At 39.8% G+C, this 19,990-nt stretch overlaps 1 protein-coding gene across 1 annotated transcript; it reads left to right on the plus strand.

The window, feature by feature from the left end:
- Positions 1-1,924: 1,924 nt before the first annotated feature.
- Positions 1,925-18,615, plus strand: LOC120064666 (protein SSUH2 homolog). The gene is made up of 12 exons (XM_039015290.1): positions 1,925-2,040; positions 11,593-11,694; positions 12,021-12,096; positions 13,942-14,071; positions 14,322-14,382; positions 15,013-15,134; positions 15,342-15,404; positions 15,556-15,638; positions 15,780-15,872; positions 16,929-17,034; positions 17,451-17,558; positions 18,059-18,615. The coding sequence occupies exons 1-12, from the start codon at positions 2,016-2,018 to the stop codon at positions 18,197-18,199; spliced, it is 1,110 nt and encodes a 369-aa protein (XP_038871218.1). The 5' UTR covers positions 1,925-2,015; the 3' UTR covers positions 18,200-18,615.
- The last annotated feature ends 1,375 nt before the right edge of the window (positions 18,616-19,990 follow it).

The raw sequence follows: 19,990 nt of genomic DNA on the forward strand, positions 1-19,990 counted from the left end.
TTGTTTAGTTTTTGTATTGTCTAGGGTTTTTGTCTTGTCTAGTTTTTTTTGGTTATCTATGGGGATTTTGAATTGTCTAGGGGTATGTAGGTTTATGGTGGCTTGAGTGGGTTCCTAATCAGAGACAGCTGTTTATCGTTGTCTCTGATTGGGGAGCCTATTTAGGTTGCCATTTTACAAGTTGGTTTTATGGGTAGTTGTCCTTGTTTAGTTGCCTGTGAGCACTGCATTGGCTTCACGTTTTGTTAAGTGTTCTTCGTTTAATAAATAGAAGAATGGATTCAAATCACGCTGCGCCTTGGTCCACTCCTTTAAACGGCCGCGACAGCAAGTATGTACGCACCCTTCGACCGTTGTGATATGCATTAATTGGCACCACCGTTGTTGACAAATGCATTGCATATCCGTTGTTCCACTTGAGTGTAGACTAAGCCTGTTGAAGTTCCACTATGAATGTTAGTCACTAACTATGATCTTCATTTTACTCAATACGAAGTCATACCTTAAGCCGACACTTTTCTCTGGTCCTTCCTGTTAGGGTAAGACGGCTGCACGTTCGGAAAAATGGAGGACCTAAGGCAATGGAATGTTAGCATAAACTATGCGTGACTTAAAGATATCCACACAGTAAATGAAGTGATCACGTTTTATGAATGAGTTTACATTTGAATGAGATTACGTACCACCGTTTTCTACTCGGGCCACCCACAATGGTGACAGCTCTTGGTTTGCTGTGTGTTTTAAAAACAACAACACATAGTTACATAACAGATATGGAAATCATTCTCAATCTAAGTAATGTCTGTAAATGAATGAGACCAGGTGTGTCTCATGTGATTGCTAATACTACAGTATTAATACTACTTAGAGAAGTGTGTAGTTCAGTGGAAAATTTTCTATCTAGTGAGAATACACAGAACACTAGCTTTAATTGTGGCTCTCCATTTAATTATGATTGTCCCATTGAAGTCAACATGACTTTTTCATGGGAGACCTGCTGGTATGGATAAAGGCTGAAGTATTTTCACTCTTTAAAGAAGGTAGCTAGATAACCACACAAAAAAAGTGACATCACCACAGCTGCATGAATGTGTGACATGTTCATTTATCAATTTCTAAGCACAACTAGCTAGTCATTCAGTAAAAGTGTAACTTAGCTAGCTACTGTAACATTACTGCAATACAAGCCTACTGTAGCCTTCTACAACCAAGCTAGATACAGTACCAGTCAAACGTTTGGACACACCTACTCATTCAAGGGGTTTTCTTTATTTTTTTTAAACAATTTTCTACATTGTAGAATAATAGTGAAGACATAAACTATGAAATAACACAACTTCGTGATATCAAATTGGTAGTTAGTCTTGTCCCATCGCTGCAACTCCCGTACAGACTCAGGAGGCGAAGGTCTTATGAGTCAACCAAATCAGTGTTGCCAACTCCTCAGTAAGGAAAGTAGCTATTGGCTGTCCTATTTTTTTAAATGTATTTATTTACGACAAAGTGGCTAAGTTGGCAACACTGAACCAAATGTGTGCCGTGATCATTTAAAACAATAATAATTCTATCCAGTCATGTGACCTTTTAAAATATGTTCCGTAGGTCAGGTCTGACATTATTGTGTCTTGTCTCAACCTGTCCTGCTGATCCGTTTTGATTAGCACAGCTTTATTTTTCTTGGAAGAAAGTATTGCTTTCAATTTCAACATATTCTTTGGTAGGTTTATTCTATTCAACAGTAACCTTTCCGTTTCAACACCCTTCTATACATGAGTAGCTATCCATTTCAACAGTAATTTCAGTCCAAAAGCAATTTTGGAACGTTGCCAATGCCATGACCCGCCTTCCCTACAACGGAATGTGACATGACGTTTGGCACCACTTCAGTGTGTTGAGGAAAAGCTTTAAGAGCTCTGGTGTTGGTGGTAGTAAAGAGAGAGTCGACAGTCTGGCGGTAGTGGAGGAGTGAGCCGCTACAATTCTATCATCTCGTTCATTTAATTTCATTTCTTACGATGCTCAATCCTCATGAGGGCCAAGGTAAGTGTTTAAAATGCATCTGTCTAAAAATGTACTATTTATAACAAACCCCAAAAATGCTTTGGGTGAGTAGGGTGCGTGTGGATTGTTTATTACTAAAGCACACACTGCAGAGCAAAATTCCGGAGTTAGAGGAAGTGTCATATTTCAAAGGCTTGAAAGAGCGAAATCGGTGAAGACTCTACACCTCCTTGAATTCATGTATTTATTTATTTATATGTGCCCAACCAACCAGTCTATGCTTTTAGAAATACGTCAGGTGTTGTACTCCATAGTGCTGAGAGACTAGTGCTATTTGAGGCTGTTTCCGTTTTTTTTAATCGATTATAAAAAAATATATATATGTATAATGGTTTTCGTGATTTTTTTTTTTTCTCCAGTAAAAGTAGACTTGCATTATGTGAGTTGAGTGCTTTAACACAGAATTAAACAATTAATACAAGTTATATGATGGTAGTAGCTGTCCATTACTGCTTATCATTGATTATTTTAATTTAATTAACTTTTACTGATTATAAACTGGATGGTTCGAGCCCTGAATTCTGAAAGCCGTGATATATTTAAGCAATAAGCACGAGGGTGTGTGGTATTTGACAGTGGTGTAAAAAGTACTCAATTCTCATACTTAAGTAAAAGTAAAGATACCTTACTAGAAAATGACTCAAGTGAAAGTACAAGTGAATTGCTAAAATGTCAAAAGTAAAAGTATAAATCATTTAAAATTCCTCATATTTAAACAAACCAGATGGCACATTTTTCTTGTTCTGTTTGATTGACGTATTGCCAGAGGCACACCAACACTCAGACTTCATTTAGAAATGAAGCATTTGTGTCCGATGAGTCCGCCAGATCATAAGCAGTAGGGATGACCCGGGATGTTCTCTTGATAACTGGACCATTTTCCTGTCAAAATCTTTGGGTGTCATGGAAAATGTATGGAATAAAAAGTACATTATTTTCTTTAGAAATATAGTCAAAAAATATAAATACCCCCAAAAACTACTTAAGTAATACTTTAAAGTATTTTTACTTATTAAGTACTTTACACCACTGGTATATGGCCGATATACCACAGCTAAGGTATGTTCTTAGGCACAACGCCTTGTTGCTATTATAAACTGGTTACCAAGGTAATTAGAGCAGTAAAATAAACGTTTTGTTATACCCGTGGTATACGGTCTGATATGCCACGACTGTCAGCCAATCAGCATTCAGGACTCAAACCACCCAGTTTAGAACAGACCTTATACCACGGCTATTACAAAACCTTGTCTTTTTACTGCTCTAATTACATTGGTAACCAGTTTCTAATAGCAATAAGGCACCTCGGGGGTTTGTGATACAGTATATGGCCAATATACCACGGCTAAGGGCTGTGTCCAGGTACTCTGCGTTTCGTCGTGAGTAAGAACAGCCCTTAGCTGTTGACCATATACCACACCTCCTCAGGCCTTATTGCTTAATTAACCATCATAATCTGTGTGACCTGTTGTGGTAATTTCCTGTATTACTCAATAGAGAGAGAGCCAACCACACACAAGTCAGAGTTATATTATAAAGTACATTTTTTATATATATAAACCTTCACCAAAGCCCTTTTTTGACTCTCAGATCAATTCAGTGTCTATAAATGAATTCTCTGAGTGCTTACAAAACAATTCTTAGTTTCATTTATAGCAAAGATACACCCCTTTCAACTTACAAAGAATCCTTTACCCGAAAGAGGAGTATCCTATCGCTAGACAGCATCAGCTATAAATCATCGTTCAGTTTGATCTCCCAAGACAAGGTTGAAATCTCATGCTTGGTACTTCACTGTCTACCAACCAATACCTCATCCAATGGCATATATCAATTGTCATTTGAGATACTCCCATCTCAAATACACCCCCTCAGGGATAAGCTCAGAAAAGACAGTGAGCCTCTTAGGTCATATACTAGATCAAGATAAGGGCAACCTCAGAGGGGAAATACAATGGTTCCAAACACTGCCAAACTCCTTCCCCTTATGAGAAAAGTAGGGAGTGACTGGCGTACAGACATTGTATGAGAACTAACTGGTTCCCCATTAATAACGCCATCCCGTCACATGATTTAAGAATAGTTACAGATACATTGACTTATGAAGACAAGCCTGACCTCTCCCCTCTCTGGCCCCAAGTTACTAAGCCCTATCACAGAAGGGGAAAATGCACTGCCGACCCTATATTCCAAAGGGCACCATATGATGAAAATAACATCTTATCTATCTATGTTACTTAGCTAAATCTGATTCTGCCACGACAGAACACAGATTATCGATTCAATTGACCAGATTTTCAAGTGGCCGCTCTAACAATTTAAAATAAATGTATTGAAAAATGGAAGGCAGTTAGCCTGGGTACCAATCCTGGGTTTGACATTGAGGTAAATTTGCCATTTACTTTGTTTTTCTTGTCATGCCAGACACTCAAGATTGTACAATTCTGCCAATTGCGAAAAAATTTGAGTTGAGAAGTAAACAGTGGTGTAAAGTACTTAAGTAAAACAACTTTAAAGTACTACTTAAGTAGATTTTTGGGGTATCTGTACTTTACTTTACTATTAATATTTTTTAACAACTTTTACTTCACTACATTCCTAAAGAAAAGAATGTACTTTTTACTCCATACATTTTCCCTGACACCCAAAAGTACGCGATATATTTTGAATGTTTAGCAGGACTGGAAAATGGTCCAATTCAGCACTTATCAAGAGAACATCCCTGGTCATCCCTACTGCCTCTGATCTGGCAGACTCCCTAAACACAAATGTATCTTTTGTAAATAATGTTGGAGTGTGCCCCTGGCTATCCATAGATTTTTAAAAACAAGAAAATGTTGCCGACTGCTTTGCTTAATACAAGGGATTTGAAATTATTATTTTGATACTTAAGTATATTTAGAACCAAATACTTTTAGATTTTTACTCAAGTAGTATTTTACTGGGTGACTTTTACTTGAGTGAATTTCTATTAAGGTATCTTCACTTTTACTCAAGTATGACAATTGGGTACTTTTTCCATCACTGAAAATAAATCATACCTCACTGAAAAACTGGGATCACACACTTTTCAATTATTGCCATCACAACTGTTGTATTTTCCCAAGATTGCATTTAGGAATGTTGCACAGTGACTGGGCTTATTACAGCATATTTCTTTCTGCACAATAATAATAAGTTTCACGCTCTTGCCCACCTGACTGTTGTAATTCAGCTGGTAATTAAACGACATAGCTCATGAACAGCTTCTGTAATTCATCTGGGTTTTAAACAATGATATAGGCCTAGACTACAGAATATAATCATTGCAATATTCATTTTTTATTTAACCAACATGTGATTCGTGTAAATAATGTTCATGGCTTAACAAGAAACCAGCATAGTGTAGGCTTTCTTTGCTAATAACTACATCGCTATGTAGTCTGATATGGAGAAAAAATACAGTCCATATGAAAGCTTGATTAACTGGGCTGGTGAGCTCGGCAGTTGTCGGGCCAGCAGAAGGCCCTGAATGTCGAGAGCTGTAGTCAGTATCTTTGGCTAATCCACCCCCTGTACTCATGTGCCAAAGAAAAAAACTCCACTTACTGGAGTAGACAGACATTTGGGCCCGGTTATCCCTCTCGCTTCACCTCTTCCGATCTGGTGTGACTCACAAAAATGTCAGTTAATGACTGTAGCTCGCGCCCAACCAGTGCAATTTTGCAAATGACATATTTCTATGGCACGGCGTCATCATTCACCCAAGTTTGGTCAAGATCGGGCCTGTGCTGTCTGAGTTATTGCATGTGACTAACACTATAGACCAAAGTTCTGAAGTTAGAGAAAGGGAAGAGATTTCATCATTGGGGACTATGGTATTCGTCTCCTCCATAGACCGTATAAACAGGTCTCCACACGCACCTCGGCCCCTTCCACACAACAGTATCATGTCACTGGCAGTTGAGAAAATATATATCAAATTCCATGACCGTGACAGCTGCACACGTAAGCTGCGGCCCTACGGATCATGATCCAGCATGCTGTTTTTATTACGGTCACTCAGAGCATCTATGCACCATGCAGGGCCTTCAGAAAGTATTCACACGCCTTGACTTTTTCCACATTTTGTTGTGTTACAGCCTGAATTTAAAGTTGATTCGAGATCTTTTCTGTCACTGGCCTACACACAATACCCCATAATGCCAATGTGGAATTATGTTTTTCGACATTTTTACAAATTAATAAAAAATGCAAAGCTGCAATGTCTTGAGTGAATTTCACCTTTGTTTAACCAGGTAGGCTAGTTGAGAACAAGTTCTCATTTGCAACTGCGACCTGGCCAAGATAAAGCATAGCACTGTGACACAGACAACAACACAGAACTACACATGGAGTAAACAATAAACAAGCCAATAACACAATAAACAAGTCAATGACACAGTAGGAAAAAGACAGTCTATATACAGTGTGTGCAAAAGGCATTTTTTTTATTTATTTTATTTCACCTTTATTTAACCAGGTAGGCTAGTTGAGAACAAGTTCTCATTTGCAACTGCGACCTGGCCAAGATAAAGCATAGCTGTCAGGGTTGTGTGCGGAGAATTATCGGAGTCAAGCGCAGGACACAGGTGTTGAGCGAAACCACAGTGTTTTACTCAAAATATAGGCAAAAGTTCCACAAATGGAAATAATCACAAACACACACGTATAAACCACAACCAGTAACGCACAAACAATCACGGACAAAACAGAAATGAAAGCCAGAAGGTTAAATAGGGAACATGATGGGGGAATTGAAACCAGGTGTGTATAATACAGACAAAACAAAACGAAACTGAAAAATGGATCGATGGTGACTAGAAAGCCGGTGACTAGACCACCGAACACCACCCGAACAAGGAGAAGGGCCGACTTCGGCGGAAGTCGTGACAATAGCAGTGTGAACAGACAACAACACAGTTACACATGGAGTAAACAATAAACAAGTCAATAACATGGTAGGAAAAAAAAGAGAATCTATATACAATGTGTGCAAAAGGCATGAGGTAGGCAATAAATCGAATAATTACAATTTAGCAGATTAACACGAGTGATAAATCATCAGATGATCATGTGCAAGTAGAGATACTGGTGTGCAAAAGAGCAGAAAAGTAAATAAATAAAAGCAGTATGGGGGGTGAGGTAGGTAAATTGGGTGGGCTATATACCGATGGACTATGTACAGCTGCAGCGATCGGTTAGCTGCTCGGATAGCAGATGTTTAAAGTTGTTGAGGGAGATAAAAGTCTCCAACTTCAGAGATTTTTGCAATTAGGGAGGTAGGCAATAAATAGGCCATAGGAGCGAATAATTACAATTTAGCAGATTAACACTAGAGTGATAAATGAGCAGATGATGATGTGCAAGTAGAGATACTGGTGTGCAAAAGAGCAGAAAGGTAAATAAAATAAAAACAGTATGGGGATGAGGTAGGTAGATTGGGTGGGCTATTTACAGATGGACTATGTACAGCTGCAGCGATCGGTTAGCTGCTCAGATAGTTGATGTTTAAAGTTGGTGAGGGAAATAAAAGTTTACAACTTCAGCTATTTTTTAATATTTTTTTAAATATATTTTTTAATTATTATTATTTATTTATTTTGCTATTCGTTCCAGTCATTGGCAGCAGAGAACTGGAAGGAAAGGCGGCCAAAACGGTGTTGGCTTTGGGGATGATCAGTGAGATATACCTGCTGGAACGTGTGTTACGGGTGGGTGTTATCGTGACCAATGAACTGAGATAAGGCGGAGCTTTAACTAGCATAGACTTATAGATGACCTGGAGCCAGTGGGTCTGGCGACGAATATGTAGCGAGGGCCAGCCGACTAGAGCATACAGGTCGCAGTGGTGGGTGGTATATGGGGCTTTGGTGACAAAACGGATGGCACTGATAGACTGCATCCAGTTTGCTGAGTAGAGTGTTGGAAGCTATTTTGTAGATGACATCGCCGAAGTCAAGGATTGGTAGGATAGTCAGTTTTACGAGGGTATGTTTGGCAGCGTGAGTGAAGGAGGCTTTGTTGCGAAATAGGAAGCCGATTTGATTTTGGATTGGAGATGTTTAATGTGAGTCTGGAAGGAGAGTTTACAGTCTAGCCAGACACCTAGGTATTTATAGTTGTCCACATATTCTAGGTCGGAACCGTCCAGGGTGGTGATGCTAGTCGGGCGGGCGGGTGCGGGCAGTGAACGGTTGAAAAGCATGCATTTGATTTTACTAGCGTTTAAGAGCAGTTGGAGGCCACGGAAGGAGTGTTGTATGGCATTGAAGCTCGTTTGGATAAGTTCAGGAGTAAAAATGTGCTTAACAAGTCATCCAATGAGTCTCTCTGTGTGCAATAAAAGTGTTAAGCATGATTTTTGAATGACCTCATCTCTGTACCCCACACATAGAATTATCTGTAAGGTTCCTCAGTCGAGCAGTGAATTTCAAACACAAATATCAGGGAGGTTTTCGAATGCCTCGCAAAGAAGGGCACCTGTTGGTGAAAAAAAGGAGACATTGAATATCTCTTTGAGCATGGTGAAGTTATTAATTACACTTTGGATGGTGTATCAATACACCTAATCACTACAACGATACAGGCGTCCTTCCTAACTCAGTTGCCGGAGAGGAAGGAAACTGCTCGGGGATTTCATCATTCTTTTTATTTAACCAGGAAAAGCCCATTGAGAGCAATAGTCTCTTTTTCAAGGGAGACCTGGTCAAGAAGGCAGCAACAATCAATACATTACAGAATTAAACATACAACATGATCCAGCCTAAAATAAGCATTTACACTCCTCTGAGTCTCCCATCAAAAATGGTAGTAACTCCACAATACTAACCTAATTGACAGAGGGAAAATAAGGAAGACTGTACAGAATAAAAATATTCCAAAACATGCATCCTGTTTGCAACAAGGCACTAAAGTAATAATGCATAAAAAAATTGGCAAAGCAATTGACTTTTTGTCCTAAATACAAAGTGTAATATTTGGGGCAAATCTAATACAACACATTACTGAGTATCACTCTCCATATTTTCAAGCATAGTGGTGGCTGTATCATGTTATGGGTATGCGTGTAATCATTAGACTGGGGAGTTTTTCAGAATAAAAAAGAAACGGAATGGAGCTAAGCACAGGCAAAATCCTAGAGGAAAACCTGGTTCAGTCTGTTTTCCACCAGACACTGGGAAATGAAACCACCTTTCAACAGGACAATAACCTAAAACACAAGGCCAAATCTACACTGAAGTTGCTTAGGGGTATGAATACTTATGTAAATGATATATTTCTGTATTTCATTTGGTGATCAAATTAGGATCCTACATTTGTAGCATCGTATCAATGTTAGGGTCAGTTTATGGGACATGGAGCAGTAGCCTAGACTACCATATGGAACTATTGCTGTGTCAACAATGCTCTATCAATTTTCCAATGTGGTTCAGTGGAGAAGATAAACTTCATCTAAAGACCATAACTACAGGCCATATAACCCCCATAGTAACATTCTGAAGCAATACACAGTTAATGGTCTCCCTTGATTAAATCTGGTAGGGGACTGTTGCTCTGTCTCTGTCCATTAGTACTGTAGCCTTACTTTTGATATGACTTTTATTTTTTGCGTAATGTATTGAGGCACTGTTATTGTTTGTACCCTGGCAACTTTTATTGTGAAGGCAGTAGTTTTCTCAGAGGCACCTGCGAGTGAGTAGAGTAAAGGTGCAGAGTGGATGTTTTTGACTCCTTAGCTGAATCTGTTGGACCGGAGAATTTCAACTACAAGTAATAGTGTTCCTTTGTAACCAATGATGTATACAAACCCTGGATTTCTGATGTAATGTTTTGGCCAGGCTTTGTAGCCACCGGTCGGCCATATTGGTACTCCCCAGTAGGAGCAGTCCTGCACAGGAATGAATGGAATTCCACAGTATTTCCATTAAATGTTTCAAGGGCAAAATTACATGTATTTAAGTATATTGTTGTTGTAGTGGGGACAGTGACATTAGTACTCTCAAAAAATATACTTTAAGGAAAATGTTTATATATATACTTCATTTTTTAAATTTGTATGTTCAGCTCACATAATATAATTTTAAAGTATACATTAAGGTGTCTGTAATAGAATAAATGTAAATAGCTTCCCAAAACATGTTTTACAATGGAGGGAGGAGTACCAAGATGGCTGTTTTACAATGGAGGAGGAGTACCAGACCTGAACCCCATTGAAAACCTCTGGAATGTGATCAAGAGGAAGATGGACGGTCACAAGCCATCAAACAAAGCCGAGCTGCCTGAATTTCTGCGCCAGGAGTGGCATAAAGTCACCCAACATCAACGTGAAAGACTGGTGGAGAGCATGCCAAGACGCATGGAACCTGTGATTGAAAATCAGGGTTATTCCACCAAATATTGATTTCTGAACTCTTCCTAAGTTAAAACATTAGTATTTTGTTGTTTAAAAATGAATATTAACTTATTTTCTTTGCATTATTTGAGGTCTGACAACACTGCATCTTTTTTGTTATTTTGACCAGTTATTTTCTGCAAATAAATGCTCTAAATGACAATATTTGTATTTGGAATTTGGGAGAAATGTTGTCAGTAGTTTATAGAATAAAACAAAAATGTTCATTTTACCCAAACACAAACCTATAAATAGTAAAACCAGAGAAACTGATAGTTTTGCAGTGGTCTGTTAATTTTTTCCAGAGCTGTATATATGTGCCCATCTCAGTGAACTAATCCATTGCAGCCTAGACTAAAAGCCAATTTATGCTTGATCCGAAAATGTTGTCGAGGCTCCATATGGAGCTTGTGACGCAATTTCAGAGCTTCCAGAGGCATGCAGAGTACTGCTCCGTGTTCCACGGAAATTTGCATATGAAAACCATAACTGGCACATAGATCGGTAGCATTCCGCATGAGGCATTCCACATGAGAAAGGTTGCCAACTCCTCGTGTAGCCTATTTCCGACAACTTCAGGAGAGTAACGGCAGAATCTGCGAAAGCCAGCAGGAGTGGGAAGAGAATAATTGGACCAGGTTAAGTTTTTTTTCTTCTGGTTATCTAGATCTCTGGTGCCCTCTTGAGGCATTTGTCTTATTTCATCAAACCGTAAGCTGAATGCGTATAGTTCATTTTATTAAAACACATAGAGCGTGTCTATATGGAGAAATATACTTAAGAAATTTGACCAATCACTTGGTCGAAAGAACAGACGACTTTCGGTCAACCAATATTTTTTTTGTTTGTAGGGGACAGTCCTACTTTCCACTATATTTACAGTTAATGAAGTACAGACAACTTCTGATAATGCATTGGATTGGTGGGACTGTTGTCCCAGGATGACAGTTGATGTGCTTTGTTACAGTATGTGTGTTTTTTACATTTGTCTCCTTAACTAAAACTAAAGCTTCTTTCAATCAAGTACTGGTGACTCACTCCTGATACATGCATGGACTGTTGTGAATGAAGGAATGTTTACCAAAACACAGGATAAGGCTGTTTTTTCTATCTTTCAGCGCTCTATGCCCCCCCGGTGCCCGCCCCAGGCCCCATGGTTCCCCCAGCTAGCATGTTTGGCAACGTACCAGGGTACGAGGACACTTTAGCTGGCGGAGGAGGTAGGTGTCATTATCAGAACCCTCTAAAGATACTCAACATCATCATCGTGGCCATTTTATAATGTCTAAGATTCTTGAAAACATTTGGGGTGTTATTATGAATTTGAGTGAAGTCAGTCTCGTATTATAATGTTATGACTATTGACTGTTTAGAGATGAGCAAAATGTAAAAAACCCTTATGAAGTCATCAAGTGGGATCCCTGAGATCATTCATACCAGGTGAAAAACAATAGGATTCATCATAGAGTATCAGTATGCTCCGTTTTCATATTTAATCATTGATGAAAGTATGTTTGAACTACCTAATGCCTTTGTGTCTCTATAGGTGGATATCTCCCCCCACCGATGCCCTTGCACCCGAATCGGGATCCAGAGCCTGCACCCGTACAACAAGACTGGAAGTATGGACCCATCACTAACATTACATTATGACATGGACACTAGGTTTAGAATGATGTGCCACACACACACACACACACACACACACACACACACACACACACACACACACACACACACACACACACACACACACACACACACACACACACACACAGAGTAATGGATTGATGTATTCCTTGTTGAATGTGGAGGTAATGTATTGTATGCTATTTGGCAGATGCTTTCATCCAAAGCGACTTACAGTAAGGTAGAGTGAGTTCATACATGTTTGATCCCTGTGTGAATCTAACCTTTTGGATTTCTTGCAACACGGTGTAGGGTGACGTTGCCCCCTAGATGCTTTGTGATTTCCCAACTAGTGGTTAAGGTTAGAAAGGAGGGGAAGCTGATCCTGAATCTGTACCTAGGGGAAACTTCACCCCGGAGCATGCTGTATAGCACTAGCCTTGTGCAACCAGACGGAATGCTATGCTCTCTTCGTTTGTGAGATCATTCTGCTTTAACAAGGCTAACATCATTTTGGATCAAAATTGTCTCAGGCCCGGGAGTGAAGTTTCCCGTAGGTACAGATCTAGAATGAGCTTCCCCTCTCTAATCCTAACCTTGAACATTAGTGGGGAAAATGCTAAATTGACCCAACATCATTCTCTTAGACAATGTTGGGCGTTTTGCTCTGTCATCATGGCCTACCAGTCTGGACGACCATGTCTTTGTTCATTGATTAAATCTGTAGAGGACAGGGCACCATTAAGGGCTGTCCAGACACGAAGTGGCGGTGGATTGATTTTCAATAGAAAATCAGATAGAATTCTTGACCAGTAACTTGGGGTACTACAACAAGAGGTGTCGTCTTGCATTGACTAAGGGTGTCAACAATGCATTACCAGATAGGCAGTCAGGCTAGAGAAAGGGTGTCAACAATGCATTACCAGATAGGCAGTCAGGCTAGAGAAAGGGTGTCAACAATGCATTACCAGATAGGCAGTCAGGTTAAACAAAGGGTGTCAACAATGCATTACCAGATAGGCAGTCAGGCTAAACAAAGGGTGTCAACAATGCATTACCAGATAGGCAGTCAGGCTAGAGAAAGGGTGTCAACAATGCATTACCAGATAGGCAGTCAGGCTAAACAAAGGGTGTCAACAATGCATTACCACATAGGCAGTCAGGCTAAACAAAGGGTGTCAACAATGCATTACCACATAGGCAGTCAGGCTAAACAAAGGGTGTCAACAATGCATTACCACATAGGCAGTCAGGCTAAACAAAGGGTGTCAACAATGCATTACCAGATAGGCAGTCAGGCCAGAGAAAGGGTGTCAACAATGCATTACCAGATAGGCAGTCAGGCTAAACAAAGGGTGTCAACAATGCATTACCACATAGGCAGTCAGGCTAAACAAAGGGTGTCAACAATGCATTACCAGATAGGCAGTCAGGCTAGAGAAAGGGTGTCAACAATGCATTACCAGATAGGCAGTCAGGCTAGAGAAAGGGTGTCAACAATGCATTACCAGATAGGCAGTCAGGCTAAACAAAGGGTGTCAACAATGCATTACCACATAGGCAGTCAGGCTAAACAAAGGGTGTCAACAATGCATTACCAGATAGGCAGTCAGGCTAGAGAAAGGGTGTCAACAATGCATTACCAGATAGGCAGTCAGGCTAGAGAAAGGGTGTCAACAATGCATTACCAGATAGGCAGTCAGGCTAAACAAAGGGTGTCAACAATGCATTACCACATAGGCAGTCAGGCTAGAGAAAGGGTGTCAACAATGCATTACCAGCCAACCCTGTTCTGGGGTGTCATCTTGATGAGGCTCACCTTCTCTCATATTGTCTAGCATCCCCTCCATCACTGAAGATGTGGCGCGGGAGCGTTTTATAATGTACGCGTCTGGTTACTGCTGCTATAACAATGCCCCCGCCAAGGATGGAGTTATCACTGACATGCAGGCGTTCAACACCTATCGGGTAACAGACCATCCATCTTTTCTTCTCAGTACATGTATTATTATAATGACTTAATATGTTTGTAGAATTAAGTACATTAAAACAATGTGTTGTTTCTTTTTCATGCTTAAAGAGGACAATATGTCAGGTGGAGCTACTGTTTTGCTCTCATCGCTAACCCCCCCCCCCCCCCCCCCCCCCACACAATAATAGGGAAAATAAACTGATGCCCCGCAAACTTATGTGCTTATTGTGTTTTTACTGTCCACAGTACCGTTTGGAGACATTCACAGAGTCTAGATCTACAGAGTGGGCCACCAAGCCTTATGAAGGTAAACTACACTACCCATCATGCTCCCTACCAGTTCTTGGTTCATCCCCAGAACTTGGTAAACTACACTACCCATCATGCTCCCTACCAGAACTTGGTTCTTTCAGATACTTTGAGCGTTTGATTGAGTTGCCTGGGAGTGTCAGATGAGCGGGGTTTGTACTTCTGGGACTATGCCATTGATACCGTTGTGCCAGGCAAGCTCAGTCAAGTGCAGGGAAAACTATTTGAAAGAAAACAGATATTATTTGAACCCAGGTCTGCTTATAGTCATTACCATCTGTCCTTATATTCTTTCCCATTCAGGATCTCAGCAGTCCTTATGGATCCATTCAGGATCTCAGCAGTCCTTATGGATCCATTCAGGATCTCAGCAGTCCTTATGGATCCATTCAGGATCTCAGCAGTCCTTATGGATCCATTCAGGATCTCAGCAGTCCTTATGGATCCATTCAGGATCTCAGCAGTCCTTATGGATCCATTCAGGATCTCAGCAGTCCTTATGGATCCATTCAGGATCTCAGCAGTCCTTATGGATCCATTCAGGATCTCAGCAGTCCTTATGGATCCATTCAGGATCTCAGCAGTCCTTATGGATCTAACCATAACTTGTGTTTCCTGTACCTGACAGGTGAACCAGCAGACTTCTACACGCAGACTGCCCCCCGGCCGTGGGAAATCCCAGTGACAGGTCCCTCCCTGTTCCAAAACCACGAGGAGAACATAAAAGTCCCTTACACATCATCTAACAAGGTGTTTGTCTGTCTGTGTTTGAATCACAAATGGTTATTTTCTATTGTGGCTGTATTCCAGGTTTGACTATAATTGGCCAGGAAAGGACAGATTAGTCATACTTTATTTTCGGACTTAGGTCTAAGAATAGATCAACAAGTAAGCTACAAGAGAAGGTAAGATGTATGAGTGAGGTTTGGTTTGATGACGCTGTCTCTGTTTGTGCAGCCCTGCCACACTTGTAGTGCCTCTGGAAAGATGCCCTGCCATGAGTGCAATGGGTCTGGAACGGTAAGAACACACACACACACACACACACACACACACACACACACACACACACACACACACACACACACACACACACACACACACACACACACACACACACACACACACACACACACACCTCTTTACAATTATCCATTGATTCTTCATTTAGAAAGCTTGTTGGGTCTGCAATGGATCTGGCAGACGGGGAGGAGATAGTCCCTGCAGCCAATGCAATGAAAGAGGAAAGGAGAAGTAAGTCATTCATTCATTCATTTTGAAATAATAATACAATGACAAAATACTCTTCAAAGACAATCTGCCTCTTTTTAAGGTGTACAGTACAGACATCTATACAGACTTATCTTATTGACTTGATGTTGTTTGTGTCTCTAGCTGCTCTAAATGTCATGGTAACGGGACTAAAGAATGTGAGACCTGCAAGGGCAAGCGGCAACTGTTGACCTACATCAACCTTAAAGTCGAGTGGTGAGTCCTTGGGATTTTTAAAATAAAATTATAAACTCATTAAGAGATTTATAATAAAAGTGTACATTTTTTAAGAAATGTTTTTATAAAATTGTCAACTTTGACATGTTCATCAAATTGTGAAGTTAGTAAGATATTTTTTATAAAATTGAAAACTTATGAAGAGGTTTTTAGTAAAATATTTTTTTAATGGTACACTTAATAATATATTTTTTGTAAAATTGTAAAAAAAAAAAAAAAAAGGTAACATTTGTTTACTTATTAAGAGATTTATAGTAAACATTTAAACTTATTAAGATATTTTTTGTATAGTTATATACAAAGAGATTACATTTAGAGACACCGAACAAAAATGATTGAATATGCAAAGTTGATTGTAATTGTAACTGCAACGCAATATGCACTTTTCCTAATGTGTTCACAATTTATCGTTTTTAGTTTATTTAAGTTGAATGGTGAGTTGTTATGAGGTACACATGTTTCTGTAAATCATATCTTCTTATTAAGAGAGGATGGTTCGGAAACCAGAAAGGGTCATAAAATTTGGTATACAAATGGTGTACAACCATTTTCTTATTTCAGGAAGGATAATGTTGAGGACTATGTTATTATTTCAGGAAGGATAATGTTGAGGACTGTTATTATTTCAGGAAGGATAATGTTGAGAACTTATTATTTCAGGAAGGATAAGGTTGAGGACTTATTATTTCAGGAAGGATAATGTCGAGGACTATGTTATTATTTCAGGAAGGATAATGTCGAGGACTGATATTATTTCAGGAAGGATAATGTTGAGGACTATGTTATTATTTCAGGAAGGATAATGTCGAGGACTGATATTATTTCAGGAAGGATCATGTTGAGGACTATGTTATTATTTCAGGAAGGATAATGTCGAGGACTATGTTATTATTTCAGGAAGGATAATGTTGAGGTCTATGTTATTATTTCAGGAAGGATAATGTTGAGGTCTATGTTATTATTTCAGGAAGGATAATGTCGAAGACTGATATTATTTCAGAAAGGATCATGTTGAGGATTTTGTTGTTATTTCAGGAAGAATAATGTTGAAGACTATGTTGTGGAGCAGAACAGTGGGCTGGAGGTTAACAATCTGAGCGATGTGACGGGAAAGACACTCTTCAAAAACGCCCAGTACATGGTAAGGAAGGAACAAAACAGACTGGGTGTATTCATTAGTGATCACCGTAGCAAAAATGCTTTGCAACCAAACTTTTTTGGAGATGTTTTGACCCTGCTTTACAAGGTCAGTCCCTCCTGGAAACCATTTAAAAACGTTGAAATGTCTCTCTGCTCCCCTGCTTAACTACAACTTCTGTTTAAGAACAAAACAGAACTCAACAGCTTTTACGTCATGTGGCAGAGCGTTTAGAGTAAACGGTTTTCGTTCCAAAATGTTTTACTATAGTGCGAAACGTTTGCCCTTGTTAGGTTCCCCTTGTAAACTAAGCAACACGTGACATTTTTGTATTTTTTCTATTGGTTAAATTGTTTTATAGTCTCTGACATATTACTGAAATTTTGTGTGTGACATCATCACATTCCTCTGTTCATCAGCTGTATCCAGTGTATGGCTTCCCAGATCCGTCTTTATCCCAGGCTTCAGACCGTTTGGTTAGAGAACACCAGGCTAAATACTCCCAGAACTCTCGCATCCTTCAACAGGTACAATATTTGTTATACCAGCAGGTCTCAAACCTCTGGGACATGCAGCCGTTCCATGTATTTTAACTATTCCAAAAGTAGCGCACCTAATTCAAGTTGTAAACGAATTATCAAGCCCTTGACTAGTTGAATCAAGTGAGTTAGTTCAGGACTACAACCGATGAGAGGTTTGAGAACCACTGTGTTACAGTAACAGGTACAGTACAGGCAACTTTACAAGCAGAAGTTGTCATATCCTGTGTACAAATATTATAACATCTGTTAGTCATGTTTCTCAACTTTTGGGGGTGGATTTCCAGACACTGATTAAGCCTAGTACTGGACTTAAAAGTAAACTCGTTGGAGAGTCTTCATTTAAAATGCATTTTAGTCCCGGATTAGGCTTCATCTGTGTACAGGAAACCAGGAAACCGCCCCTTTGAGCCCCATACTGCTTATTGATGATCACCTGTCAATCAACTAATAAGATAAATGGTCTCACTCTTCTGTTGTTGTTTCAGCAACAAACCATCGAGTTGATTCCCATCACCAAGGTGACCTACAAGTGGAAGGGAGGCATCCATGTTTACTATATCTATGGGAACGAACACCAGGTCAAAGTTCCTGACTACCCTGCCACCTGCTGCTGCTCTATCATGTAACCAGTCAAGCCAGCCAGCCAGCCAGCCAGCCACTTAACCATACCCCTTTTGGTGGATGCGTCACCAGGCCAGCCCAATACAGCTTGCCTTGACGTGACTTAGTTCAGCTCAGTATGAAAAAAGGTTTTGTTTATCAGTTAGCTAGCTAGCTAGTTAGTTAGTTAGTTAGCTAGTTAGTTAGGTAGGTATTGTAGGTAGTTCTTTAGGGCCTTTTACCCTCTCAGGAGTTTAGGGCTAAGTGTATTCTGATCAGTATACTACATGTTGTTGTTTATTTTTATAATAATTAATGCAGCCCTGGAATTTCAGGAATTTGTTTTTTGTTTCAACTTTTTCACAAGTAAATTACTTTATGCAAATAAAAAAAATGTATTGTTCAGAAATGTGGTGGGTACTCTCTTCGTTCGCTGGACTTTATCCTGCTAACTGTTCCAAATGTCCGAACTGAATTTGGTAAAAGGTATTTTATGTACTCTGCGCCATCGTCTTGGAACACCTTACAAAATAATTTTAAACTGGAAGAACTTGTCCCGATAGGTGTTTTTAAATCACTGATGAAGGATTTTGAGACTGATTCCCTGACCTGTCAATGTTTTTAATTTGCTGTTTTTGATTTTGTTATACTCTTGTGAATTCTATGGTCTTTACTAGATTACTTGTAGTTTTTCATGTTGTTTCTGTCATTTTTGTAATCACTTGGTGCTGCTTATCTTGGCCAGGACGCTCTTGAAAAATAGATTTTAAATCTCTGAGCCCTTCCTGGTTAAATAAAGGTTAAATAAAAAATTCAATAAATATAGAAAAACTAAAGGCTATTGAAGGAAATTGCTGCATTTCTGATTCATTCTTGTTACATATACTTTAGTACAGTCAATAAAGAGCAAAGGTGTTATTCTTATAATATAATGAAATACTGATTTATGTGAAAAATCATTCAAACTTCAAAGAGAAAAGTTCATTTACAGTGGGGAGAACAAATATTTGACACACTGCCGTTTTGCAGGTTTTCCTACTTACAAAGCATGTAGAGGTCTGTAATTTTTATCATAGGTACACTTCAACTGTGAGAGACGGAATCTAAAACAAAAATCCAGAAATTCACATTGTATGATTTTTAAGTAATTCATTAGCATTCTACAATTATTATTTGTCTGGGTAGCCATTTGATTAGATGTTCAGGAGTCTTATGTCTTGGGGGTAGAAGCTGTTTAGAAGCCTCATGGACCTAGACTTGGTGCTCCGGTACTGCTTGCCATGCAGTAGCAGAGAGTCTATGACTAGGGTGGCTGGAGTCTCACAATTTGTAGGGCCTTCTGACACCGCCTGGTATAGAGGTCCTGGATGGCAGGAAGTTTGGCCCCGGTGATGTACTGGGCCATACGCACTACCCTCTGTAGTGCCTTGAGGTTGGAGGCCGAGCAGGTGACATACCAGGCAGTGATGCAACCAGTCAGGATGCTCTCGATGGTGCAGCTGTAGAACCTTTTGAGGATCTGAGGACCCATGACAAATCTTTTCAGTCTCCTGAGGGTGCTCCACTACAGCCCCGTCGATGAGAATGGGGGCGTGCTCAGTCCTCCTTTCCTGTAGTCCACAATCATCTCCTTTGTCTTGACCACGTTGAGGGAGAGGTTGCTGTCCTTGCATCACACGGCCAGGTCTCTGACCTCCTACGTATAGGCTGTCTCGTCGTTGTCGGTGTTCAGGCCTACCACTGTTGTGTCATCAGCAAACCTAATGATGGTGTTGGAGTCGTGCCTGGCCGTGCAGTCATGAGAGAACAGGAAGTAC

The sequence above is a fragment of the Salvelinus namaycush genome, chromosome 20 (genome assembly GCF_016432855.1).
Source record: "Salvelinus namaycush isolate Seneca chromosome 20, SaNama_1.0, whole genome shotgun sequence".
NCBI lineage: Eukaryota > Metazoa > Chordata > Actinopteri > Salmoniformes > Salmonidae > Salvelinus > Salvelinus namaycush.

Coding starts and splice junctions, on each gene's coding strand:
- LOC120064666 (XM_039015290.1), top strand. CDS start 2,016: ATGCTCAATCCTCATGAGGGCCAAG. Junction 11,695..12,020: donor CACTTTAGCTGGCGGAGGAG/GTAGGTGTCATT, acceptor GTGTCTCTATAG/GTGGATATCTCCCCCCACCG. Junction 12,097..13,941: donor CCCGTACAACAAGACTGGAA/GTATGGACCCAT, acceptor CATATTGTCTAG/CATCCCCTCCATCACTGAAG.